The sequence below is a fragment of the Oryzias latipes genome, chromosome 15 (assembly GCF_002234675.1).
Source record: "Oryzias latipes chromosome 15, ASM223467v1".
NCBI lineage: Eukaryota > Metazoa > Chordata > Actinopteri > Beloniformes > Adrianichthyidae > Oryzias > Oryzias latipes.
Window position 1 is genome coordinate 30,257,105 of NC_019873.2, and position 26,799 is coordinate 30,283,903.

The window sequence follows — 26,799 nt, forward strand, 5'->3', positions numbered from 1 at the left end:
TTGACACCCCCCCCCCCCCCCCCCCGTTACCTGTTTCGGCGGTAATTATCCTACTAATTGTAGATTAAAGGTTTTGGGTCAGCGGGTCATTTGATAGGTCCGACTCATATTTCCACGGATGGATCATCTTTTCACGGAGGGGGGCTAAATGTTTAATGGCGCGCGCGTCCAAAACCTCCAAGACGATTTAGGGGGGGGGGGGGGGGGTCACCAGGGGCGCAACGGTGGACCTTTAAAGTCCAGGTAGAGCAGGTAGAGCGGTCCGGTCTGCGGGGCCGCTTCAGTCCACGCGCGCTCGCGCCACAGGCTGTCATTGGTTTGTCCTCAGCGGCCTCCGGTATGAAACGGAGCAGGCGGGAACGTTTACCGGCATCAGAAAAGCGGCGCGGTTTTTATTTTATTTTATAGAAAAGAAAATATTTTTGTTTTTGGACAAAAAATCATCTGAAAAAAAAGCAAAAATCAATAAAAGAAAACGAAAGTTTGGAAATATATTTGTCCTTTGAGGTCAATAAAAAGCATGAAAAGTTAATTTTTGGTCCAATGATAATAATAATAATGATAATAATGATAATAATAATAATGATAATAATAATAATAATAATAATAATAATAATATTAATGATAATAATAATAGTAATAACATTATTATTGTTGTGAATGTTATTAAATGAACAGATTTTGACGATAAAAATACATTTGGGTGTAAAATCTGAATGTTGTGTTAAACCAAAAGGTGTGTAATTAAATCAGGCCGTGGGGGGGCTGTGTCCAAACAGGCGCACACTGGCGGGGGGGGGGGGGGGGGGGTGAATTTGTTTGCGGCGGATCAAGGCTCAGCGCCTCCACTGCACTTTCTTTATCTTAATTCCAACTTGAAAAGATATAATTATCTGGTTTGAACAGGACTGCTATCAAATCCTTCTTTCCAGGCAGAGTGGGGAGAAGCTCGAGTGGATTGTGGCGCGCTGAGCCGCTCCGTGCTGCCCGCGATAGGAGTAATGAAGTTGTGGAGTCCGGAGATACAAAGGGCATTAACCTCATTAGCATGAAACCTTTTCTTCTAACTATTGTGGGACCCTTTCGGTCCTTAATCCGCCCCCGTTTCAAAGCTGGGTTTGTAATAAAGCTTTTAGCTTCTTTCCAGAGTTCAAGCTATTCTTCTCTTTAGATTTTTATTGCTGTTCGAATGTAAAGACCGATTAGGAATTTCCTTTATGTCTTCTTTCTTAAACTTTTCAACATCAAATTCTTTTACAAATCCAGTTGGTTCCGAAAGTCTCGACCCGTCCTCTTATAGTTTTTTTCTGCCTTTGGATTCCGCAGAGGTTCTGGCTGAAGTTCTTGTTCAGCAGCTTTAGTCCATTTCAGCCACAGACTCGATTTGAAACAAAGATCTATTCTGCGCGCGCGCGCGCGCATTGCAACCTTCTCTTATCGCTTCGTGAGGGGTAGTCAGATTGTACTAAATTATGTCCAACCAAACCCCTTTGGATCTACGGATTAAGAGATTAAAGTGGACCACTGGGCAATGCCCCCCCCCCCCCCCCCCCCCCCCATATTACCCGCATGATAATTGCCCAAACTGATTTGCACTTTCACAAAAGCTCGCGGAGCTCTTTGTGGCGGGGAAAAGCTCCGCGCGCTGCGGTCTGTTTGGAAACGAAAAAAACTGATCAGCGCGTTCTAGGGTTTGGACCCCCCCACCGCCCCCAATCGTTCTAAATGTAACCAAAAGCCTGCACTTTTGCGCGCAACATATTGATAAAACTTTATTGACAAAATATTGACAATTACATACTTCTTGGAAGTATATTTTGTGTTAAAATTGTAGCAAATTTAACACAAACACAAAAAGTATTTACATTTTGTAAAAAGAGTTTGAACAGAAACATGAACTAACATTTCTGTACATGGAATCCGCTCAGTGCTTGAAGTTCTTTTTCCGTCATTTAGTCCAGCAGTTCTGGGGGGGTCAAGTCCTGACAGCAGGCCGCCGGGGGCGCAGCGACTCGCTGCTAAAGCTTTGGGAATGTCCCTGTCCGTTAGAGTTCTGGACCAGATGGATTTTGACTTTCAAATTCACTTTTCTTTGAAATTAAATTCAATCCAAATAAAAAGCACTAAACGCACCGACTTCATGTTTCACAACCACTGCAACACGAGAATCATTGATTAAAGACTGAACACGCTGGAAACGGAAGAAGCGCCACATCTCCATCGGAAAAGAAGTTTCTTCATATTTTAAAAAAGGGTCAAATTAGAAACAACTACAAAAAAACATGCAGGTGACGGAAAAGCCGCTTTGCTCTTTTGGTATCTCGAGTGGAAACTTTCAAAAATCAATAATTGAAGAAAAACATTTCTGAAGTGCAAATGTCCAAAAAGGAGGAACAGAGCCGGGTGTCGGCGTGAGCGTGCGTGGCGGCTGATGCGTGGAAGGTTCAGGTGGGCGGGAAGGGACGCCGTCAGTCTCTGCTTCTTTTGGACGCGCGGCCCCGCGCGGTGACCGCAGAGCCCGGCGGGTTCGTCCCCCGCAGCTGCCTGGGCCTTGTGCCCCCTCCCTGTGTCTCTACGGTATCCATCGTTTCCTTCATTTGGACGCCTCTACATTTACATGGATGTGTGTGTTTGTGTGTAAATATGTCAAGTCTTGTGTTTTAATCGTCCGAAGTGACGTCAATCTCCTCGGGGCTCGCCTGTTTAGTCGCCAGTCTCCACCTGTTTATGTGATGCGATCCTTTCTTCTTCTGCTGAGACTCGGAGCCCTCCTCCTCCAACTTCTGACGCTTGAACTTCGTTCTCCGGTTCTGAAACCAGACTTTTACCTGAGGGGAAGGGGAGGGGGGTATTAGGGAGAATAAAGTCTCTTTTCACAGATTTGTCTGTGCGTAAAAAAAACAAAGGCGCACGCGGGAAGGTCAAACTATTGTCCAGAAAAGTGCAACAAAGTATAAACGGATCAAACGTTGGATCCCTAAAGAAGTTTTTATATGCGACCTGCGGATTCATGAGAACATTTTCTTCAAATAAATGTTTCTCTGAAAAACTCACAATTGACAGACATAATTATAATGTTAGAAATAAAAAGTGCAGCAGCTCCCGCCATTTACAGGCCGCTTAAACGGATTTGTCAATAATTAGTGCCGCGGGGACTTAAGAACACCGAGATCGATCGGTGATCCTAAACGGAAACGGAGGTGCGTTTAATCAGCCTTCAGTGGCCTAATTGAAGTGTGTGACGCTTCATTTCTCCCTTCAGCTCCAAAAGGCCCCGCCGTCCGGGGGCCACGCGGACAAAAGGCGGCGGCTGATGGGCTCCGACAGCATCTTAAATATGGCGGGGGTGGGGGGGTCTCTGAAGCCATCTCGCTCTTTGAATCCTCTGTCCCATAAAATGGTTAACGGGTTAATTTGCCCTCCATTTTGAAAGGCAGCCCCCCCCCCCCCCCCTTCAAAACAAAGTAATTCAAGTCCTGCAGAAATGAGGTTAGGCCCGGACAATGGCTGTGGATTTGATCCAGAAAGGCGCCCCCGCCCCCCGACCTCCGCCCTCGAAGGACAACCTGCGTTACGGAGTCTGGTTGTATAAAATGAGTTTTCTGGAGAGAAAAAATGCGTCTGCGGTCTCGCGCGTATAACCGGCGGTCTCGTGCGTAAAACCGGCGGGCTCGTGCGTAAAAGCTGCTTTCTAAATGAGGAGCCACGTTGGGAAAAATACACAAATGACGCGGAGCTGAGCCGGTGAGGCGCTCGAGCTGTTTCCGGACGCACCGAAGCCTCCAAAACATGGTTTCCCGCCGCCCCACTCCCGCGGTTCTTACCTGAGTTTCCGTGAGGCTAAGGCTGTGCGCGAGCTGCTTCCTTTCTGCTCCCACCACGTAATGGTTCTTCTCAAACGCGTGCTCGAGCCGCAGCAGCTGCGACGGGGAAAACGCTGTCCGGATTCTCTTTGGCTTTCTGGCCAGCGCGTTGTGCAAAAGGAAACTTTCTGGACTCGTTTCGTTTCCTGCAAACAAGAGAAGTAGAATTCAGCGAAACGACCGAGAAGAAAAAACAACAAACCAAAAAAACACACACACACACACACACACACACAACTACAAACAGAAAATAACAAAATAAAATTAAAAAAGCCGAGAATTCGCTGGAAAAATCCACAAACTGGTTTTAACTGGATTCTTAACTAAACACTAAAACTGTTATATAAAATATGTTCATTTTTAATTCATAATAAAGACCAGAAATCTTTTGAAGACCCCACCACCATATCCTACCCCCCCACCCCACGCGCGCATGACGGACAGACAAACAAAGCACTTGCTGGTTCATAAAACATCATTTTAAAAATAACAGACATTTACGAAGCAACAATTAAATGATAGAAAAAATTCTAAATATTTTTGGAGAGAAAATATTTAGAATTATTTCGTTTTAAACTATTAAACTATTATTTTAACCTCTATGTACGAAATGACAAAATGTTTATTATAGAAAAATGAGCAAAAAGTCACGGAGAGCAGCAAACGAATGAAGGGAGCGCAGGTCAAATTTAATTTCGTTAAAATATTTTAAAGTATTTATTTTTTGTAAAAGAAAAACACGAAATAAAAAATATTCAACTTAAAGACCAGTAAAAATATTTTTCCTGGACTGGAGGTTGAAAGTCAAATATTTGTTCTCGTTCAATCAACAAATTTCACGTTTTTAAATATAAATATTTAACAAGAAATATAATAATTAACGGTTTTGAAATATGATGGAATTGAAGGAAAACTCCGTTAAAGCAGCAGAAGCGACGTTTTTTGCGCAGAAATCTTCTTTTATTTGAAATGTAAAGTATTTTATTTTAAAATAAATGTGTTTTTCTGCTGATCGGCTCCAAAAATGTCCAAAATGCCGCAAAATAAGTTTGATTTAGATTTTGTCTGACGGTGTAAAATGCGTGACGCCGCTCCAGCACGTGCGTAAAACGGTAACACTTCCAAACTCACCTTGAAATCTGTGACCCAAGTACCTATATCTGTGTAACAACCAGGGGTAGAACGTCGAGGGGTCCCTTTGCTGGCTGGCGAAAAGCGGGTGCGGGCTGTGTGAAGAGGAAAGCGGGTGTGCGGCCAGCGCGTGCGGCGGGGCCACCGGATGCACCGGCACCGCGGAGTTCGGCGGATGAGACACCGCCTCGGCGAACACCAAGTCCGGGTTTGAGTACACGCCCCTGCTGCCGGAGTGGAAGCCGTTGAGAAACGGGTTCATCTGGCCGGAGTTTGCATAGCTGAGAGCCGCGGGCCTGATGGGTTCCTCGGAACGGGACACCGGAACCGGATTATCCTTCGCCACTAAAGACTCTATCGTAAAACACCTCTTGGGTGTGGGTTGAAACATGGTCTGATAGTCCAGATTCCCCAGTTTAGGTGGAAGTCGTCGCCGGCGCTCGTGCTGTGAAATACTCCACACCCACGGAAAGGGAAAGTTTTTGCGCAGCAAACAAGTTGGAAAAGACGCGGCGCGGAAACCGAGAGGCGTCCCGGACTAATCCATGGATGTGATCGCTTTCCGCAGCAGCTTCGTCCAGCAGATTTGTTAGTTCATGAGCCTAATTAGCGCTGCAGCCCCATAAACAGCTTCCTCTGACGGCCGGAGTGGCATGCTGATTGGTCGCTGCTGCTGCCTTAAGGTGGAGAAGAGGACGACGCTTAAAAAGTGCGTCAATGGGAGCAGGGGTGCGCGCGCGGAGAGGCGGACCCCAACGCGCAACACGGAACGGATTCGTCCAGAGTGAAGCATTCGCGCACACGCATGCGCGCGCGTAAATGTCTCCGGGACATTTAACTTATTCATCCGAACCAGAACAGCACAGGGTAGCGCGCAGCTTTGCGTTAAGGCCTGCGGTGGAAACGCAGCGGCTGCGGGTCTATTTGGAATTCTGTGGCCCACAGCGGCGCGCAGATCTTCACGCTGATCTCTCCTCTATTTTCATTTCTTGTCTTGTCTTTTCTGTTTTTTTTTAATGTAGAAAACTTCTTGAAATGGATTTCATTGGATGTTGTCTTTGCGTTTGTTCCTTTCTAAAGTGCGGGGGAAGGTGCGGGACGGTCAGCGTCCGTCTCCTGTGCGGATCAAAAACACACAAACACCTGAGGGGGGCTGTTCCAGAGTGAAGGCGCTCAGGTGTTCATCCACCTGCAGTAGCGGCGGCCGCGCGCCGCCGGCCTCCGTTCGGACGGGAGCAACAGACGAAGGCGGCCCGAAAACTCACGAACGTTTTCGTGAATTTTGTTGTCGAAAATGTTGTTTTTGATTCAGAAAACAACATTTCGTTAATTTTTGAAAATGTCCTTATTATGTTTTTATTTTTTCACTTTGTTATGTTTGTATTATTTGTGTCAAAATAGCAGCAAATTACAAACAATAATTTCTGAAATGTCTGTGAAATAATAAAACCTTTAATTATTTACTAAAACATTGATCTGCATTTGAAGTGCAGCTAAATTAAATTAAATTCGTTTTATTTTAAAACTCCATTAAAAATGTTTTTAGAGTCATTTTTTCTGGAGATATTTTTTATATTTATATATAGTTTTTTATATAGTTTTTATATTTATATATAGTTTGAGTATTTTCTTTCTATTTTGAAATTCCGTCTTTAGTTCTTCCTGCCGTATGAAGCCAAATGGGGGGAGGGGGGCAAACCAGAATTTATTATTAAAAAACAAATATACATTTCATGTTTTTTCCTTTATTTTGAACATTCTTTTGTATTCATCTTATCGTCCATCCTTGGTTTTTATCTTTGGGTGAACACAAACCGCCCCCCCCCCCCCCCCCCCCATAAAAACCTCGGTCTTTGCGGCTCTGCCGCCCCCTGCTGGCTGAAAGGATCATTTTGTAACATCGGCTGCTTCCTTCCTGGTCTGGAAAAGTTACTTTTAGAATTCAGTCTCTGTTTGTTTCTATTTTATTTATTTTCTTTCAGTTTTTTCTCTGAATTTTGGCAATTAGAAAATCTCACGAGCTTTTCAGGTGTAATTAGTCGTTTATTTTGTATTTTATACGGCGGACATTATTGATGAGTTTTGTACATTTATTTTTCAGGTTAACTAATCTAATGAATGTTTAATTGACTGAACAATGGATTAGATGGATCTCTACAGTTACTTCCAGATATCATTCTTTCTACTTTTTTTCTTGAATGAAAATTGGATTTGTATATGACTTACACGTGTTTCCCCATATTTCCATGCAGTTTATATGTGGAACAATCTATTGTATACTAAATGCAAAGCTTTTTTGTCCAAAGACGTTTTGATTTTACAGAGAATTCCAAAATGTTTTGCCACTGATGTTTTAATAATATGAGGTCCTTCATTAACAATTTTCCTTCCTTGACTCTATTTTAGTACTGTCTATTTTAAATGAAATATCCAGATTTGTATTCCTATTACTATTCTACTTTTAGTACCTTTTAGTACAATAGCCAGACTAACCAGTTTTCAGACCTCAGTAGAATTACATATCTCCGTTACTCTCAGCTCTGATGATTTTCTTAGTAAAATCTCAAATATTAGACATAAGTTAAATCAAGTTATTCCTACTATCAGCCCAGAACAGGCTGAAGCGGTAGAAAAGGAGGCATCCATAGAAACCTCTGTAACATTGGACTGCTTCACTGCTGTGGATCAATATGTGGAAATAACATCAATTATTACGTCCTCCAAATCCTCAACGTGTCTGTTAGACCCAATTCCCACTAGACTTTTTAAAGAAACTTTTCCCCTAATTTATGATCCCATATTAACAATGATAAATGCCTCTCTGGAAACGGGTTACGTGCCACAGTCTTTTAAATATGCAGTTGTTAAACCTCTTCTGAAAAAGCCCAGTTTGGATCCTAGCATCTTGGCCAACTATAGACCGATATCAAACTTGCCCTTTATTTCTAAAATCCTAGAAAGAGTTGTAGTTAAGCAGCTTTACTGCCACCTACAGGACAACAGCCACTTTGAAGACTTTCAGTCGGGGTTTAGACCTCACCACAGTACGGAAACTGCACTAGTTAGAGTCTCTAATGACTTGTTATTGGCCTCAGAAAAGGGACTACTTTCTATTCTGGTCCTGTTGGACCTCAGTGCAGCCTTTGACACTATCGACCACGGTATTTTACTCCATAGATTAGAGCAGGACATAGGGATCAGAGGATCTGCTCTCCAGTGGTTTAAATCCTATCTGTCCCATAGGTATCAGTTCGTTAATGTAAATGGCCATTCCTCTCAGTGCACTCGAGTCAACTATGGAGTCCCACAGGGCTCAGTTTTAGGGCCCATGCTGTTTATGCTTTATATGCCACCCCTAGGAAACATAATCAGGAAACACAGCAGTTGTATTTATCCATTAAACCTGACCAGAATGACCAGATAGAGAAACTGAACGCCTGCATCAGTGACATCAAGACCTGGATGACAATTAATGACCTCCTCTTGACCCAAAAAAAACTGAGGTCATTATACTTGGTCCTAAAAACCTCAGAGATGCTCTGTCTGCTCAGATAGTCTCCCTGGATGGTGGAAGTATAATGTTAATGTGTTTAAATTAAACTTAATAGTAACTATTTGTTTTTAAAGGCTGCTAGAAGTTGAAGCTGGGGTAACTATGGTGCTCTGGGGTTCTGTCCTCTTTTCTCTTCTACTTCTACCCTTCCTCTCCTCTATTCTTGATCATTATTCATCATTTAGTTCTCCATGCCTCTGTTTGGTGCAGTGATTCATGTATTGTCCCTCTTTCCCTCTTTCCCCTCCTGGGGAGTGGAAGTGCTTCCAGACTCCAGTTTGCTCATCCGTGCTCCAGTTCCTGACCGAGTACCTCGCCTCTACTCCTGCTCCTACACCTGGCTGTGGATCCTGTCTCCGGCTCGTCTGGCGCCCCCAGCCGTCCCCCCAACTCCATCTGGATGAAGTCCATCTGCTGGACTTTAACCCTTGTGCTATCCTAGGCACTTTTACATTGGGAGGTGGGCCATCTAGACCCACTAGACCAGGGGTCACCAACCCTGTGCGCCCGCGAGCACCCCTTGTGGCGCCCGCAGGGAATGCATGAAAAAAAATTATTTTTATTTTTTTTAATTGAAGCAAATATTCAACAAACAATCACGGCGTGTCTGTCGATGACAACAATATCAATTCTGAGATAAAGGTAGACAAAAAAAACAAAAATGAAAACAAATCTTCTTCCACTTTCGGCTTCTCCCATCAGGGGTCGCCACAGCGAACGAGTCGCATGGTAAATTTGGCAATGTTTTACGCCGGATGCCCTTCCTGACACAACCTTCTCAAACCGGGCTTGGAACCGGCAGAGGTAGAGAAGGGAACAGGGAGCAGCCCGGAGTCGAACCCGGGTTTCACGGACGGAAGGCGCCGCAAACCAGCACGAGCTAAACTGGCTCCCAAAAATGAAAACAAATATAACTTAAAAAAATAATCAATAAAAATACGGGTCTATTACGAAAGTTTAAGTAGATCAAATAAGTTACACAATGTCTGGGCGTTCTTATGATTCATGTAATGTAAAGATTTAGAGAATAGGTTGAGACGGTTGAGTAATCCATTAATGTGAGGTTTCACCTCTAAAAACTTACAAGTATGAATAAAATGCTTTGAAATTACAATCAGTGCATTAATCAGAAAGTCCAGCTTTTTGTGAATTAATTGTAATCAAATTTTAATTGTATTCCAAATATAAGGGTTAATTATGATATTTTTGGATTCAAGCCAATTATGAAAAGAAGACCAAAACTCTTCTACATGCAAACATTCAAAGAAAAGATGTTCCACAGTTTCTACATCATTTTCACAAAAGACACAAAGATCACTGTCCTAGTTAAAGCCAGAATGTAAAAAAGGATTGGAAGGGGAAATATCATTTAACGGGAATGACCCAAAAATAGCACTGCTCACATAGCAAATCAAAATATTGTGGTGATCTGGGGGTTAGCCCCACCTTCAGCTTTTCAGACTCATGGGGAAGTGGGGAATCTCGGGCGTGTTAAATCCTTCACCATAAGTGAGGGAGCTGTGAGCAGAAGTGAGGTTAATACTGTTTGGCTGCTGGTGGGTGTGTTCAAAGTAAACAGACAGATAAAATTGTCCGCTAACTTATGTGAGTGTCGTTCTCAACAAACCGGGGTTGTGGTTTGCATGGGGCCTGGGTGGCAGATTGGGACATGTCCAATGGGGCCGCTACTAAGTAAGAGGATAGTGAATTAAGACTCGGGCGCAATAGTTCTTGTCTGGATAGAGGGTGGTGATTCAGTGCTTGCTATTAGTAACTGATGCACTGTAGTTCTGCTATCGTGAAATATATGGCAGATTATGGAACGGCCTGAAACTTGCGAATCGGAGCTCCTGCCTTTGAGAAAGAGGCGCGTGTGTGTGTGAGGAGAAGGGGAGGGGTAGTGGGTGCAGGTTGCGTGGTAAAACGGCGCACGGAGACCATTGCGCAACACCTGGATCATGGGGGTTTAAATTACTCAGTTAATTCTAATGTCATTCTTCTCTAACTACTGCGTACATTTTTAATACTTGTCTGTATTTTCCATATCCATTTATTTTTACAGTTGTTTAGTTGGTGATAGTTACGTATAATTAACCCTTGTGCTATCCTAGGCACTTTAACGTTGGGAGTTGGGTCATCTAGACCCACTAGACAGTGCTCTGAACCTTTTTTCTTCAATGACTTGTGATCTTCACTGGTGTCCATGGATTACATGAAATCTTTCCACCTTTATCCACCTTTGTCATGGTAGGGAGAACACGTCAATGTAAGAGGGGGGGGGTCATCTAAGATAGCACAAGGGTTACATATGTAGTTGTAGATTTAGATAAGTTAATTCTTCTCTAAGAGTTCTGGTAAATCGCCTGTCCGTCCTGGGGGAGGATCCCTCCTTCATGTGGACACCCCTAGGGTTTTTTTTTTCCAGAATCCGTTTTTTTAACCCTTGTGCTATCTTAGATGACCCCATCCTTGCATTCAATCATAATTCAATTCAATATAATTTTATTTGCATAGCCCAAAGTCACAACAAGAGTTGTCTCGATGGGCTTCAAAGTAAAACATGAACTCAAAAGGATCATGAATACAAAGAGTTCAATAGGAAAATACTAAAATGAACTAACAAACTGACTTAACTAAACTGGACATCCCTCCCCTTAGACCCCCCTTCGCGGTAAGGAAAAACTCCCAAAAACCGGATTCCGGAAAAAACGAAGAAACCTCAGGGGTGCCCACATGAAGGAGGGATCCTCCCCCAGGACGGACAGGCGATTTACCAGAACTCTTAGAGAAGAATTAACTTATTTAAATCTACAACTACCTTTCTGTGTGGAGTTAGCATGTTCTCCATGCGTGGGCATTGAGGTGTTCTCCCTACCATGACAAAGGTGGAAAGATTTCATGTAATCCATGGACACCAGTGAAGATCACAAATCACTGAAGAAAAAAGGTTCAGAGCACTGTCTAGTGGGTCTAGATGACCCAACTCCCGATGTTAAAGTGCCTAGGATAGAACAAGGGTTAATGGGTTTTTCCTTACCGAAAGGTGGGGTCTAAGGGCATGGATGCCAGTCCGTTTAGCTAGTTCTGTTTGAATTTTCCTATTGAATTCTATGTATTCATGATCCTTATGATTGTATGTTTACTTTACAATTACCAGTACGAAGCCCATTGAGATGACGGTTGTATAACTAAAACTGAATTGAATTGAATTACTACCACGAAGGATGCTTTTTTACAGTTCAGTGATAAATTATTTACAGCAAACCACTTTTTCTTTCATGTGTTCTTAATAATCACCAACATAAAAAAAAGTTGTATCGACAAATAAGATACTTTTTAGGTTTCTTGACACACTAATAATGTCAAGTAAGTAGACATAAACGGCTGAGGTCCCAGAACTGAACCTTGGGGTACTCCACTCATTGTATTATCATCAGTTGAAACCCCAGTCCAAACCTCTAGAACTGGATCAGAACATCATTTGACTGACATGCAGAAAACTCCATGTAGTTACAGCTGCAGCAGCTCATGAAGAACCTTCTGCAGTCTGGCTCAAAAGAGACGGCTCCAGAAAATACGAGTCATCAGAGGGTAAATGGGTCGTCAGAGAGTAGACGAGTCGTCATAGGGTAAACAGATTCTCAGAGGGTTGACAGGTCGGCCTAGAAGGCTCATCAGTGGGTAAACGGGTCGGCATAGATGGTTTGTCAGTGGGTAATGATGGATTTGATTTATCTGCTTTTCCAGACGCTCAAAGTTCTTCCTGTGTTTATCATTCATTCATAGTTGGTGATGAAAACTACTGATGTAGCCTCAGCTGCCCTGGGGCAGACTGACAGAGGCGTGGCTGCCAGCATGTTGCCTCTGACCATCACCGGGACATTCATGCACATCCACACACACGCTGCAGGCAGGGAGGGTAACGTGTCTTGCCCAAAGACACATCGACAGTTGACTGGGGGGAGCGGGGATTGAACCGCCGACCCTTCGATCATTGGATGACGAGCTGAAGCGCCTGTCGCTCCTAGAATGGGTCAGCAGTAGATAGACAGGTCCTTAACTCATGTTCTATCCTAGGCACTTCAACGTGGGTCATCTAGACCCACTAGACAGAGCTCTGAACCTTTTTTCTTCAGTGATTTGTGATCTTCACTGGTGTCCATGGATTACATGAAATCTTTCCACCTTTGTCATGGTAGGGAGAACACGTCAATGGAAGGGGGGGTCATCTGGACCCCATAGGATAGCACAAAGGATAAGGAGGTTTTGTGGCCTTGTCATGTTTGCTCTGAAACCTATTTGTCTAGAGGAACTCAAATGAACGACGACCAACAGCCTCTGAGATGAAAGGTTTTATTAATTAAGGGCGGTTCTGCTCATAAACGTCTGGACCGAATCTTTGACTGCAGTGAAACAGAACAACAAGCATTTGATTTCAGGGATGCACATCACACTTCTCCTTTCTGGGTCATTGGAGGTTAGGAAGCAACTCAGATTCAATGGACAGAAGTGAAATCCAGGCTATGGTATCTATGCAATCGGATAATATTTGATGATAAAGCACATCTGCATGAAACATCTGCCTTTTAGTTTCTATGAAGGTAAAACCATTGAGGTCATGAAAGCCGGAGTACAGCGGCTGAAGATCAGGAACCACACACATCCTCAGGGGAACTACGTCTACAGATCATTTGTCAGAAGCTCATAGCGATGCCTCGTCGGCAGCAGACGACGTTCAGCGGCGAACGGTGGTCCAGCCATCATCATCGGTCTCGTTCTTAGTACGACGAGGGTTTTCTTTGTCAGCACGCCACGCTTTTTCCCCATCAGCTTCACGCTCCCTTTCACGGGGTCGATCCCGGTCCTCCGACTTTTCGTCCCCTCCACGGCGCCAAGAGCCACCTGGGAAAAGAAGACGCTCATTAGATTCATTCCTCGGTTTTCTACCGTTTAATCCCTGCCGTGCACCGCTCATTAGAAGAGAAGAAAACATTTCAGTCAGGAACAAGCTCACAAAGAAACTGTCTGTGTGTTCAGAAGTGTTTTACATTTGTCTGGAGGTCACTGAAGAAGAAAACTTTTCACAAAGACGTATTTATGTACGTCTGCAGCTACGGTGGCGCAGTGGTTAGCGCTCTTGCCTCACAGCAAGAAGGCCCCCGGTTCAAGTCCCAGACCAGAACATCAATGAGGACCTTTCTGTGTGGAGTTAGCCTGTTCTCCATGCGTGGGTTTTCTCTGCGGACTCCAACTTCCTCCCACCATCCAAAAACATGCTTCATAGATCAATTGGTCGACCTAAAATTGTCCCTAGGTGTGAATGTGAGAGTGCATGGGTGTGTGATTGCGGACACTCTACCCTGCGACAGACTGGCGACCTGTCCAGGGTGTCCCCTGCCTTCGCCCACAAGTGGCTCCAGCAGCCCTGTGACCCCGAAAGGGATAAAGGGGATTAGAAGATGAATGAAAAATGAAGGAATGAATGCAGCTACGTTTTCTAAAAGTGGATCTCCAGGAAGAGGTGTGACGCTAAATTCAATTCACAATGCTGCCATCATTCCAAATTCTATCTTTAAAGATGCTGCAACCGTTTCTGGAAACTCATTTGAACAAGTTCCACCACCAATCGAGTCTAAAAGTTCCAACAGGCTGACCAATCCAACGAGTCCAAGACTGTAGGAACTTTTCAAAAGAGTGTAAGTGCATGTGCGTAAGCCTGTAGCATGTTTGAATTTACCGCGAGTTTGTGAATGTAGCACGAAACAAGTCAGAAGGTTTGGTTCCAGAAGGGAAAAGTCTGAAATGTTTCTATGAAATCACTGCAGGTTTACCTTCATCCTGATCTCTGGGTGGAGGTCTGTTCTCGCGGTCATCCCGCCGGTCTCGCTCGCGACGGTCACGGCGATCGTCGCGGTCATTGTCCTCCCTGCGAGACTCTCTCCAGGCGCCTCCTTCTTCGGTTCCTCCTCTCCTCCAGCTGCTGCTCTCCTCTCTATGAAGGAGCAGAGCTCCATTAGCGCTGAGGCTTCCATCTGCCCAGCAACAGTCCTAAGGTCCACCAATGAGACCCACCTGTAGGGGCGGCTTGTTCTTTCATCTCCATCTTCATCGTCTCCATCTTCACGAGCACCCCCGCGTGGCGGTCCCCAGCTCTCCTCTCTCGCCTTCTCCCGCTCACGCCAGCCGCCTGCAGCAGGACGCCGTCAGAGCTCAACGGCGTTTACCACCTGGACGTCCATGCGAGCAGAACTACACTCACCTGGTCTGCCAAGGGGCTTCCAAGGTTTGGGGTCATCTCCGCCTCGCCGTGGCCCATCATCCATGCCCCTCCTACCACCTCTTTCTTCATCCCCCCCTCTTCTGGGGCCCCAGTCATCATCGGCTCCACGCCTCGTACCGCGAGAGTCATCCATCCCTCTACGAGGACCCCTGTCGTCGTCAAAGCCACGCCTGGGGCCGCGGTCGTCGTCAAAGCCACGCCTGGGGCCGCGGTCGTCGTCAAAGCCACGCCTGGGGCCGCGGTCGTCGTCAAAGCCACGCCTGGGGCCGCGGTCGTCGTCAAAGCCACGCCTGGGGCCACGGTCGTCGTCAAAGCCACGCCTGGGGCCGCGGTCGTCGTCAAAGCCACGCCTGGGGCCGCGCTCTTCATCGAAACCTCTTCGCGAGGCGCGGTCGTCGTCCATGCCTCTGCGCGCAGGGCGGTCGTCGTCAGCGCCACGGCGTGGGCCGCGGTCGTCTTCAAAGACTCTGCGAGGTGCTCGCTCGTCTTCGCCTCTGGGAGGACCGTCTCTCTTCAGGGAGGGGGCTTCTCTGTCCTCCTTTTCTTCCTCTCGGCCCTCGGACCTCCACTCCCTACAAACAACGGTGGGATTAAATTCCCGCCTTTCAGAGGTAAGGCGGCAGAACGTAAAGCTCACCTGTCGGGCACAGGACGGCGCCATTCGGAGTCGCCTCCGTCTGTGCGCCTCCTCCAGCCGCCCTCTTCCTTTTCTCCTTTCTCCCCCCAGTCCTGAAGAAGCAGAAGGATTTGTTTCAGTCTTTGCACACAATCCACCAGACCAGAGGATTCCACAGTGTTCTCCTACTCTGGGCTTCTCCTCTGTAGCGCCCTTCCTTTCTTCCTCACGGCGGCGCTCTCGCTCTTCGATCTCCTTTTGGCGAGCGCGCTGTTTGCGCTCCTGCTCCTCCAGCTTGCGTAGACGCTCCTGGTATTCCCGCTCCTCCTCTTCTCGCTGCTCTTGTTCCAGGCGTTCACGCTCTTCACGTTCTGTTCAGAAAGGAGTAAAGACCTTCAATCGTGGATCAGAATCTCCTCCCTCTTTAGGAGGTGAAAAGTCACCACGTTCAGGAGCTTTCTGTGAAACAAACGTGAAGCTGAAACTCATAGAGAAGCCAGACGTTTCTATGGCAACACCGATGTTGTCCGGTTGCGTTTCGGCTCAACGTCTCCACAAACCTTTCTTGAGTTGCTCCTCGTGGATCCGCTGCGCCTCCTCCTCTTTCTGGCGGTAGAAAGTGTTGCGGCGTTCCTCCTTGCGCTGCCTCTTCCTGTCCTCCAGACGTTTCTTCCTCTCCTCTATCAAGCGAGTCTCGAAAGCTTTCAGCTTTTCCTGCAAACAACAAGCATTGGTGCGTAACTTCCTCCTGCGCGGCGTCTGCTTCAGCGGAGCTGAGCCACACCTCATAAATGAAGCTCCGCGCAGCCGTTATTTTGGACAGGAAGTTCTCCTTGTCCTCCATCATCCTGGACATGCGTTTCTTGTGCTCCAAGGCTTTCTCCCGTTCAATTTTCAGGTTACTGATCTACAGGAGCAGAGGAGCACTGTCATCCGTGGGTTAAGAGTTTCTGTCCTTTAGCATGCAGAGCCACTCCACCTACCCGCTCCTCCTCCTGGAGCTCCCACAGCTCCATGTCTTTAACACGTTGTTCTTCATAGGCCTTTATGATCAGAGGGATCTCCTCCACGCGCTTCGCCCTCTCAAAGTAGTCGATCTAAAACAAAATAAGAATGAGGGGAAATTCCATGTCGGCAACAAAGATCCCAGATCCTCCTCTACTTTTTTCTCCTGATTCTTGAGACGCTCTTGCAGCTCCTTCTTCTCCTTCTCCAGCTGTTCTACTTGTTTGGCCATGATGAAGTCAGGGTCCAGTTCCTCCAGGTCCTTCACAGAACAGAACAGTTCCCGTCACCATGGATTGGGCTTTTCAACATGAACTCACAATGAAACGTCAAGTCTTACCTCGATGTCGATGTCCTTGAAGGCTTTGGCTCCAAGTTCAGTCTTCTTGATCTGCTCCAGACGCTCGCGGACGTTCTTCTTCTTGATCTGCTCACACTCCTGCATCATGCGCTCCTTCTCCCTTTCTTTGGCCTCCTGCCGCAGGCGCTCCTCCTCCGCTTTGCGAACTTTCTGCATCTCAGCTTCTCGCTGCTCCAGTTCCTCCTTCTCTCTCTGGATGTTCAGGCTCTCCAGACGTTCCTTGCGCTCCTCGATGGTCTGTCTGCGAGCCAGGATGCGTTGGTGGTCCTTCCGGGCGTTTTTCAGGTAGGCAGCGATGGCTTGCTGGTTCTGCTCATCGCGTTCTTGCTGCAAGCAGAAGACAGTGGTGATAAATGACAGAAAAGCCTCAGGGCGGTGGCAACACGCCTGTGCTTTTGTCTGAGGTGCAGCAACATTTTTCACTGCTTCACATTTATCAGGACGGGGTCGCTCTTTGCTGCTGCAGCTGGGGGGGGGGGGCACCCAGGCATTTATGCCAGCGTGAAAGGTGCTTTTACAGACGCCCTATGGGCTTTAGGCATGTTGGTTGTTGAACCACAGCAGTCTCCAAATGGCCCTCACCAGGATGGAGGCGGGTTTGATGACCTGGATGGCTTTGGCCAGAGACGCAGACATGGCCGTCAGCTGGTTTCTGATCTGCTCGGATGGCATGTTCTGCAGGAACGGCCCCACAGGAGAATCCTCTTTGGTTGAGTAGTTCAGATCTGAGCCGAAGCTCAGAGTTCGAGAGGTGTGATCAATTCTGACCTACAATAACGAGACATTTGGGTCAAAGGTCGTGACAGGAGGCTGAAGCTGCAACCATCTCCGGCTTAGACCTTACCTGCAGATCACAGTGACGCGCTGCATCCACAATGGAGCGCTCCAGCTGAAAAGCATCAACAAACGGGACCAGCGAGGCCAGACGACTAAACTCGATGCTCTGGTAGATCTGTGCGACCTGTCACAAAAACCAAGAGGTCATCTAAGGTCAGGACGGATCCACAAAAGCACAAGAGCTGAAGCTGACCTGCTGCAGCAGCCTAAGGATGGTGTTGTTCTGCAGGTGAGGAACATACTGCTGCAGGTCTGGCTCCTTCTCAGCCTGATCTCTGATCCAGTTCAAAACCTGAGGACAAAATGTGAGACCAAGATGACTTTCAACACCATCCTTTGTAAATGTATACTCTCTATCCCCAGAGAAGTCATACCTTGGTCACTCGTCCACTCAGCTTCAGAGGATGGAAGTCCACCTCCAGCCAGTTGTAAAGCTCTTTCACCTCCGGTACGATATACTGGAGCAAATTAAATCGAACCTAGAAAAAGTAAAAAGAAATAAAGCGCATAAGTATCAAAGAAATAAATCCTGAATGTAAAGAAATAAACTGCTGTAACTGCAGACGTGTTCCAGACCATGTCATTGATCAGACTCTGGCGGGTGGGCGGAGACTGCAGGCCCAGGAGGGTGGCCAGCCGCCGATGCTTCTCCACGATGATGCCGTCCATGTCCAGCAGTCGAGCGATGTCGGTGCGCTCCGGCGTGATGGGAATCGACAGTGTGGCTAGGAGGACTCTGGTGGACATCCTGAAAACCAAAGGCTAGAATTCACTCCGACCCCCCAGGACAGAATCTTGCAGAACAGTGAAGAGCGACCCGGATACCTCTGCATCTCCTCCTGCGTCAGATTCTTACGCATTTCCCTGGACAGGTGGTAAAGTCGGTGAAGGGTGCAGGAATGGAACAGAGCATTCCCAGACTTCCAAAACACAGTAGACACTTTGTTGTAATAGTTGGCCATAAGTTGGGGTTTGGGGGGCTTTTTGGAGAGAGCAAACAGCCCATGAATGTCCTCCACAGCCTTAAAGGCTTCCTGAAGCAAAGAAAAAAGGAGTCAACACTCTCCCAAACACCTGTCAACGTTACCTGGCTGAATGTGTAACCTACAGAGAAAAGCCGTTCAGGAGGGACAGCAGAAAACAGAACCGACCTGCCAGAGCTCCATGCTGATGGCGCTGTCCAGCTGCACCAGCCGCGTCTCCAGGTGCATGGACTGGCTTTCAGGGTTGTTCAGGTTGATGGCTGTGCTCTGGTTGTGATGTCGCTGGATTTGACCAAGATGCATACGCAGGTTGTCACATAGTTTGCGAAATTCTGCTTTGCGGGTATACAGAAGGCAGAACTTGAACGCTGCAGAAAAACAAAAAACCCAGAACCTTAAACAACAGGCAGTCCAGGCAAAGCCAACATGCAGCCATCAGGGGCCTGTCTGGATCCTTTCCATACTATTGACGTATATAAACATACACCATGTCTGCTCTCAAAGATGTATACAAATATATTGTTAAACAGGATCCCTGCAACATTAATCTTTAGCATAAACTATTTTCAAACTATATCCAAAGTAAAGCAACAAGTAATCAAGTAACAAAGGAAGTTACGGTGGAGGTCTTCTCTTTACCAAAATAAAAGCATTTTTGTGAACACCTGTCTACCTTGCTGGGCTATGTCGTGGTACAAACGCTCCACTTTGGAGTTATTCCTCAGCAGGTCCAGGCACTGGCGGTACGACTCCCACAAGAACTTCACCCACGGAGTGAGCAGGAGGCGATCCGTACGATCCTGAGTGTCCTCTCCGCTCACGGCGCTCAGCAGCACGCTGTAGGTTTGCCACAGTGTTTAGCCAAAGATCTCCAGCGCGCTGGACAGAACATCAGAGAACAGCTTCACCTTTCTGGGGTCTGGATGTTGTCCAAGTCCTCAATGTCCAGGACCATCTGCTGGGACTCTTCCTTGGCAGTCTCGGTCTTCTCCTCTGCCAGTTTCAGGTACGCCCTCACCACGTCCTCCAGGGATTTGATGTTAACCTGGAAGGTCCGTTCAGTCATGGCGTGAGTGTCAGACACCAGCATGAAGCAACAATCCCACCTTTACTCACCTGCTGGCAGATGTTCTTGTACTGGTAGAGCCCCTCTTTGGCCAGGTGACTCTTTCGGAGATCCACACAGAGCTCCAGGTACTTGAGCATGATGGGTTCGTGAATCTTCTGCCATGTTCGATGTTTCTTGCTCTTGATGACGTCATACAACACATCCAAGGCTGGCTGTTTCTTGCCAACCTCAAGGAACTCTATAGAGGAAATCAGAGATGCGTGAAAAGACTAGCAAACGCGCTATTACCTGAACAAGGCTGCGACCAAAGGCCCGCATCAGAACTTCCTAACGTGACTGAGACAACAATACGAAACTCAGTCCTGAACATATCGAAGCCCCTTTTCGACTGTCAGCAGCTTTAAAGCCATTTTCTATCCGAGTGTGACTCTAGCGAGGCCTAGGCCGAGGCTGTTCACATGGCTCCGAGCGGGCTCGCGCCATGGCGTCAACGTTAGCCGTTAGCTTAACCGCCGTCTCACGAGCTTCAAATAAAAGCGACCAAAACTCACCGTTCGCTCGTTTCAGAGCGTTTTCTGGGCGCTGGAAATACGCCGGCATTTTGGCGAAACTCTGCGGATACTCAAAACGCACTGACTCAGATCAAATTTAGAGAAATTCACCAGTCCATCAAAGCCACGAACCCTGCAAATGCGCTGGCTAAGAAAAAGAGGTTCCTCGGCACGGCCTAGCGGGGGTTGCCAGATCCTGCTCCCAATGCGTTTCCCCCCCGCATTACCTCAATTCATTTACAAAAGTCACAACTGTCCAGCATTTAGAAAATAAACATTTGTAATAATCTATCTTATTTATAGGTGCCGCTTTATATAGTAAGCTTAGTTCGGCATGAAAAAGTCAGAGATGAGTTTCACTAATATGAAAAATGATTTAAAGAAAACATGCAGATTTGTGAACGGGAAGAGGGGGCTGTGGTTTATGTTGGAAAGTAGATCCTTTTTACGTTTTTATTTATTTAACATCAAGTCACATTTGGCGTCATAAACACCATCCAAAAGCTTTGCCGAGCAAATAAAACATCAGGTGACGTCCACGTGTTGAACTAAACTAAACGGGGGTTTTGGCCAATCTGGCGGCTGTGGATGATTCAAGTTCCCGGATGAATCAGAGTGAGTTCCACATGTTGCCTTCATGGTCCCTCCGGAACACGAAACAGTGTTTTCACAACGTTTCAAAAAGTAACGTGTCTATAAAACAGAAAATATGTGTAGAAAATGTTCGACATTTTAGGACTTCACTGTCTCTACCAATAATTAGGAACACCTTGTTTAAAATTATATCTTAAAAGGTTCTTCACTTCTGTAAATTTGAGGAAAACTAACTTTCATTTAAAACGTAAAATTGTTGATATAAATGTGAGAAATGTATAATATATTATAATTTGTAAAAGAGAAAACGTATAAATGAAAGTGTAGTTTTTAAATAGGTATCACATATTTCTTTTGTCTATAAATGTGTCTGAAGTTCAGTCTGCAGAGTTTTCTTCCATTCTCGCTACCTTAAACGCACCCTTTCATGGCCAGCTCTGATTGGCCTAGAGGTTAATGGCTCCGCCCACCCCAGACGTCTCAACCCGGAAAAGGGAATCTATTCTTTGGGGTAAATTATTGTTGGCATTCCTGCGCTCCTGCCGCGGTGGAGGTCTGAAGCCAGAGATCCCCTGTTCCGGAGCGGTTCCTGAAGGTGACATCCGCCTCTGACCTCCTCGGGTATGGAACATGGCAACAACGGAGGCGCAGTGGATGCTGAGCGTGGGTTTAATTGGTGAGTTTGGGGGCATTTTCCCGCTTTCGATCTAAAGGTGGAAACAGTCACGTGACACACGTGACGTCACCGGTTCCTCAGCAGAACTCCTGCTTGTCCGAACTGCGGTGAAAAACACGTCCCACGTGATGAATGAGCAGAACTGACGCTTCCCCCACAGAGAAGGACGTGAACGGAGACACGCTGTGGGTGTGGTGCTACCCGTCCGTGGGTTCTGATCTCAGGCAGGTTCTGCTGAGGAAGTGCTGCCTGACCCAGGACAGCCGGCATTTCGGAACCTTTGTTTTTGGTCAGTTCAGCCGCACCTGGTACTACATCAGCACCGCGGAGGTGCAGGAACCCACAGCTCTGGCCAAGGTAGCACCGCCCACATCAAGAAGCTCCGCCCACACCGGGGAGCACCGCCCACACGAAGCCGTCTGATGATTTGTGTTTCACAGGTGACCCATTTCTCCGTCGTCGTGACGTCAAAAGATTTCAACCCTGAGAAATATGCGGCGCTCAGCAGAATCCTCTGCAGGTAAAACTTCCTTTGTGTTGTTTTTGGGGACTGCTTTTATTTTGAAGCCTCTCGCCTGTCAGGATGTACATCAAACATGGCAGTCCCGTAGAGATGATGGAGGCCTACATCACCGTTCTGACCAAAGGGGTCTGCCCGAGCGACGAAAACGGACCCTTTCTCATTAAGGACTACGACGTTCGCAAAGCTTACCTGACAGGTTCAGTCAAAGGTAAGACGTGGCGTGTGATTGGTCTGGTCAGCGTGACATCATCTTTATCTACGTTTGTGGGGCTACCACTAACAGAAAGATGCTTAATCCAGCAAACAAAGCTTTGGCTTGTTCACATTCACTTTAGTAAACTAGGCTTTAGTTTGGAAATAGTTCTGAAGAAGCAAAAACATCTCCAGAAATGTTCCCTTTGAAGAACGGAGAAGCTCTGAAATCTAAGGAACTATCAGCAGACGCTTCGACACTAGGTGGGAATCGAACCTGCAATATTCCGAGCAGAGGTTGACCGCCCTCCCGTTCACCACGGCCGTACCTCCAAAAAAAAGGATGAATAGAAGGACTTGTTTCCTTCCTTTTCTTTATAGAGTTCCCTTTAGCTGCATTTCTGCCCTTCCTTGATGGATGAACATCCATCCTTCAGCCGTCTTTCCTGAGGTGAACTAGCGTTCCCGGTTGGATCAGACCATGGATTTCACTCTGGAGAGGGTCTGACTAACAGCAGACTGGAGAACAGAGCGGGTCGTGGTGTTGACCTGGTGTCTGTTCTGCCTCAGACGTTGTGTCTCAGTTTGGAATGGAGGCCATCATCCTTTACACGGCCCTGATGCTGAAGAAGAGGATTGTGGTCCATCATCCCCGGATCGAGGCTCTGTTGGAGTTCACCAGGTAAAGGAAGCTTCTGGAGCTCTTTGGAGCTGCTATCTTTGCTGACGACTCTCCGCTGTTCCCTCCAGGGCTCTGCCGGCCCTGGTGTGGCACAGAAAAGACTGGTCCATCCTTCATCCGTACGTCCATCTGGCCGAGCCGGAGCTGCAGGATCTGAAGACGTGTCCTGGTGGGTCTGCTTCCCGCCGAATCCCTTTGTCCTGAACCTCTGTCTTCATAAAGGAAGGTCTTCCCTGCAGGATACGTCGCAGGATTTGTAGATCCAGAAGTGAGCAACAGACCGGACTTGTTTGATGTTTTCGTGAGTCTTCCAGACGGTGTCATCACCGTGTCCCAGAGTGCTAAAGGTACAGACTCTTCTGGACCAGCGCGGCGTTTTTAACCATGCCTTCAAAGCGATGCTCCTCCCGTCTCTCCTCAGACGCCATGGCTATGGGGAAGTTACACAAAGACATCGGCCACGCCATCGTGCGGTCTGCAGAAGATGCTGAGGGATCCGACAGTCGGCTCATTAAGGTAACGCCTCCCGACCAGCCGCTGCTGCTCATCACGTGTGTTCAAACGAACCGGACCTCCGTCCATTTCTTCACAGGACATTTCTACTAAGACCAAGGAAGTTCTCGCCACCCTGGCAGCGCTGGCCAGCGAGTGTGAAGACTCCAAGGTCACCCTGGAAGCCTTAAAGCGGCGCCACTTCCCCCCTGCCACCGAGAACTTCCTGTTTCATTTGGCAGCTGCAGAGCAGCTTCTGCGGATCTGATCCTGAGACGCTGCGTCTGAGTGAGGAAGAAATGTCAGTGGAAGCAGCAGATCCAGCCTGAACCCTGCATGTGTTCATCCTCCATGATCAGGAAACCTGGACACGTGACGAGCGGTTCCGGCTTATCGGACAGAAACTGGTCTGATCATGTGTGCATAAAACAGTTTTAATAATTTTCTATTTCCTTAATGGCATCAGAGCCTCAGATGATCTGCTTTGAACACATTTCTAAATCTGATGGATGCTTTTGATTGGCTTTTCCTGCAGGGTGGTGAACACGGCGGCTTTTATTCACGCTGTTCTGCCTTCAGACATGAAACCTGTAAGAAGCTCGTCTCTTGTCTTAGTCCACAGCTCAATAAAGTTTTATCCTGAAGTGGTCGTCTGCTGTGACGTCATGGAGAAGACGTGGCTGCTGTCATCTTTACAGTCCTCTGTGGTAAAAAAGTTCTGTGCCGATCACGCCAGCCTGAAGCTCCGCCTCCAGGTTCTCCCTTTTAATCTGCAAAATCAGGGTCAGAGTCAGAGAGTTTGTCGCAGAGACGCCAGCGGCACCGGGCAGCTCACCGTTCCCAGCTGAGGAAAGAGGCTGAAGGAGGCGGGAATCATCAGACCGAAGACCAGCACGGCGCTGACGTGACGGCAGGGCGCCGCCAGCATAGGGTTCCTCTGGAAGAATGCGGTCCTGTGAAGGAAAGTTCAGGTGGTTGGAGCCGATATTTACTCATAGTCAAGGGGGGGGGGGGGTCATTTAGACTCACCTCTGTAAGAACAGGAGCAGTAAATTAGGAACTGCGGCGGCTGTGCCCAAAAGTGCCGCTCTTGATAACGCCGTTTCCTTCACAGCCTAAACAAACACTAGAATTAGGACTCGTGACACACTGGAGACGCTGCTGCACAGCTTCTACGGCGGCTTAACCTTTTTTCCAGCTGCTTTAGACATCCCAACAGGGTTTCCACGGGAATCGAACACGCGGATCCCGGTTTCCATCTCCTCACTCCTGACAGTGAACACGTTGAGGAAGGCCAGCGCGGCTGCAGACGAGAGTTAGGATGTGCAGAGGGAATAAATGCACCGTGCTGGCTGAACCGCCGCGCTCACCTGACAGCGGGATGGGGAGCACGGACCTGCAGACGGTCTGCACCGCCAAACTTCTGATTCCCAGTCTGTTGAGTAAAATCTGTGGAAAGGCCTGAAAAACCAAACACCTGAGCAGAACAGTCTGGAGACTGAGGCTGGACTCTGCAGGTTTACTCACTGCTGCCACTGCTGCATAAGAAACTGTTCCTGTGATGAGCAGCAGATGATTCGGGGACGTCCGCCGAACCTGCAGCACAGCAGCAGCTTCAGCTTCAGAGGAAACACGGAGGACTGTCAGCGAGACATCCTCACCTGCTCTGCTGAAGAGTTTCTGTTGGCGTGGCTGAAGCCGGCGTTGTAACTCTGCAGTAAGAACTGAAAGCACACGTTTGGGGCTGCAGCAGTTTTGAAATGCTCCCGACAGAAAAGTCTGGCTTTACCTGCCAAAACAGAGCCGCTTTGACGCTTCTGTGAGGTAAAAGAGCAGCAACAACCTGGAAGGAAAGTTCACTTATTGACCAGGAACCAGGAAATGAAGTCATTTGGAGCCGTGTTAAAAACCTACCATGGGTCCAGCTATGGGCAGAAACGCTGAAGAGCAGCAGACAAACAGAAGAGTTAGAGTCCGTCAGACACAAAGATCCTCTGTGATTTACATGAAGACAATAATCCAAAGTTCAGTTAACAGGATTTTAACTGGATCATCAGGTTGGACTGATGTCATTATTTTGGCTTCCAACTCAGGGATGTGAATTTTTGAATCCCCTCACCTCTGGTGGGAGCTTGGTGCCAGTGTTGGGCAGCGGAGCCGCCACCAGTGTGTGACTGTGTGTGTGTGTGTGACTGTGTGTGTGTGTGTGTGTGACTGTGTGTGTGACTGTAAAGCGCTTTGGGCCAGAAGGTAGAAAGCGCTTTATAACTATACGCCATTTACCATTAACCACTTTCTCCCCCCTCTCACTTTTTTATTTTTCTTCTACCCCACCCCCCACTTTTCCCCTCTCCCTCCCCTTAAAAAAATAAGTGTGTGTCATATCTATATATAGATAGATCTATATATAGATATACAGTGAGGTCAATAAGTATTTGATCACTTGATGATCAGATAGATTTCTGACCAGCAAAGAGCTGCTGTTCTGCTTTGAAATAGTCCAACTCCACTCTGCTCTGATTCTACATTAGTGGGACCTGTTTGAGGTGGTTAGCCTGCATAAAGGCACCTGTGCCCCCCCCCCAATCAGTCAGAAGTCTAACTACCAACATGGACAAAACCAAAGAGCTGTCAAAAGACACAAGAGACAAAATTGTAGACCTTCACAAAGCTGGAAGTGGCTACGGGGCAATTGCCAAGCAGCTTGGTGAGAAAAGAACAACTGTTGGAGCAATTGTCAGAAAATGGAAGAGGCTAATGATGACTGTCAATGTCCCTCGGACTGGGGCCCCTCGCAAGATCTCACCTGGTGGGGTATCCATGATGCTAAGGAAGGTGAAGAATCAGCCCAGGACGACACGGGAGGAGCTGGTCAATGACCCGAAGAGAGCTGGGACCACCGTTTCCACGTCTACTATACCTAATACATGAAAACGTCCCGGTTTAAAATCATGGATCGTACAGAAGGTTCCCCTGCTGTAGTCAGCCCATGTCCAGGCCCGTCTGAACTCCAATGACCATCTTGATGATCCAGAGGATCATGGGAGAAAGTCTTGTGGTCAGATGAGACCAAAACAGAACTTTTTGGTCTTAACTCCATTCGGCGTGTTTGGAGGAGGAAGAAGGGGGAGCATCATCCCAAGAACACCATACCTACAGTGAAGCACGGGGGTGGAAGCATCATGCTCTGGGGCTGTTTTTCTGACGACTGCACTGTATTAAGGAGAGGATGAACGGGGCTCTGAGTTGTGAGATATTGGTCAAAAACCTCCTGACCTCAGTCAGAGCGTTGTAGACAGGTCGTGGTGGGTCTGTCAGCATGAAAATGACCCGAAGCACACAGCCAAGAAAACCAAGGAGGGGCTCCGTAAGAAGCAGATCAAGGTTCTGG

The 26,799-nt window shown here is 47.3% G+C and overlaps 4 protein-coding genes across 6 annotated transcripts in view; 1 reads left to right on the forward strand and 3 right to left on the reverse strand.

The window, feature by feature from the left end:
* Positions 1-1,759: 1,759 nt before the first annotated feature.
* Positions 1,760-5,678, reverse strand: emx2 (empty spiracles homeobox 2). The gene is made up of 3 exons (XM_004077518.4): positions 4,995-5,678; positions 3,825-4,009; positions 1,760-2,828 (listed from the first exon to the last, which is right to left on the reverse strand). The coding sequence occupies exons 1-3, from the start codon at positions 5,383-5,385 to the stop codon at positions 2,661-2,663; spliced, it is 744 nt and encodes a 247-aa protein (XP_004077566.1). The 5' UTR covers positions 5,386-5,678; the 3' UTR covers positions 1,760-2,660.
* Positions 5,679-12,883: 7,205 nt separating this feature from the next.
* Positions 12,884-20,428, reverse strand: eif3a (eukaryotic translation initiation factor 3 subunit A). Of its 3 annotated transcripts, XM_023963618.1 has the most exons (24): positions 20,250-20,428; positions 19,746-19,936; positions 19,538-19,674; positions 19,303-19,466; positions 18,798-18,997; positions 18,472-18,680; positions 18,223-18,394; positions 18,021-18,125; positions 17,840-17,938; positions 17,654-17,770; positions 17,392-17,577; positions 16,789-17,136; positions 16,606-16,710; positions 16,427-16,540; positions 16,228-16,350; positions 16,004-16,157; positions 15,633-15,814; positions 15,465-15,556; positions 15,028-15,399; positions 14,807-14,997; positions 14,620-14,734; positions 14,379-14,539; positions 13,907-13,972; positions 12,884-13,449 (listed from the first exon to the last, which is right to left on the reverse strand). In XM_023963618.1, exons 1-24 carry the CDS (start codon positions 20,296-20,298, stop codon positions 13,283-13,285), a joined length of 3,819 nt encoding a protein of 1,272 aa, XP_023819386.1. In that variant the 5' UTR covers positions 20,299-20,428; the 3' UTR covers positions 12,884-13,282. The 3 variants fall into 3 exon arrangements, with proteins under 3 accessions (XP_023819386.1, XP_011483091.3, XP_023819387.1); XM_011484789.3 differs by having other exon boundaries at positions 14,807-15,399; XM_023963619.1 differs by lacking the exon at positions 13,907-13,972 and having other exon boundaries at positions 14,807-15,399; positions 20,250-20,427.
* Positions 20,429-21,318: 890 nt separating this feature from the next.
* On the forward strand, positions 21,319-24,057 carry fam45a (family with sequence similarity 45 member A). The gene is made up of 9 exons (XM_004077520.4): positions 21,319-21,519; positions 21,680-21,876; positions 21,960-22,039; positions 22,102-22,250; positions 22,805-22,916; positions 22,985-23,085; positions 23,156-23,263; positions 23,338-23,432; positions 23,509-24,057. Exons 1-9 carry the CDS (start codon positions 21,474-21,476, stop codon positions 23,674-23,676), a joined length of 1,056 nt encoding a protein of 351 aa, XP_004077568.1. The 5' UTR covers positions 21,319-21,473; the 3' UTR covers positions 23,677-24,057.
* Positions 23,822-26,799, reverse strand: part of sfxn4 (sideroflexin 4) — a 7,732-nt gene continuing 4,754 nt past the window's right edge. Inside the window, exons 6-14 of the mRNA XM_023963621.1 lie at positions 25,323-25,348; positions 25,198-25,251; positions 25,070-25,132; positions 24,936-25,004; positions 24,779-24,869; positions 24,596-24,711; positions 24,438-24,523; positions 24,244-24,361; positions 23,822-24,178 (exon numbers count right to left, since the gene is read on the reverse strand). Coding sequence (XP_023819389.1) covers positions 24,101-24,178; positions 24,244-24,361; positions 24,438-24,523; positions 24,596-24,711; positions 24,779-24,869; positions 24,936-25,004; positions 25,070-25,132; positions 25,198-25,251; positions 25,323-25,348 — 701 coding nt within the window. The 3' untranslated portion in view covers positions 23,822-24,100. The remainder of the gene's footprint in view (positions 24,179-24,243; positions 24,362-24,437; positions 24,524-24,595; positions 24,712-24,778; positions 24,870-24,935; positions 25,005-25,069; positions 25,133-25,197; positions 25,252-25,322; positions 25,349-26,799) is intronic.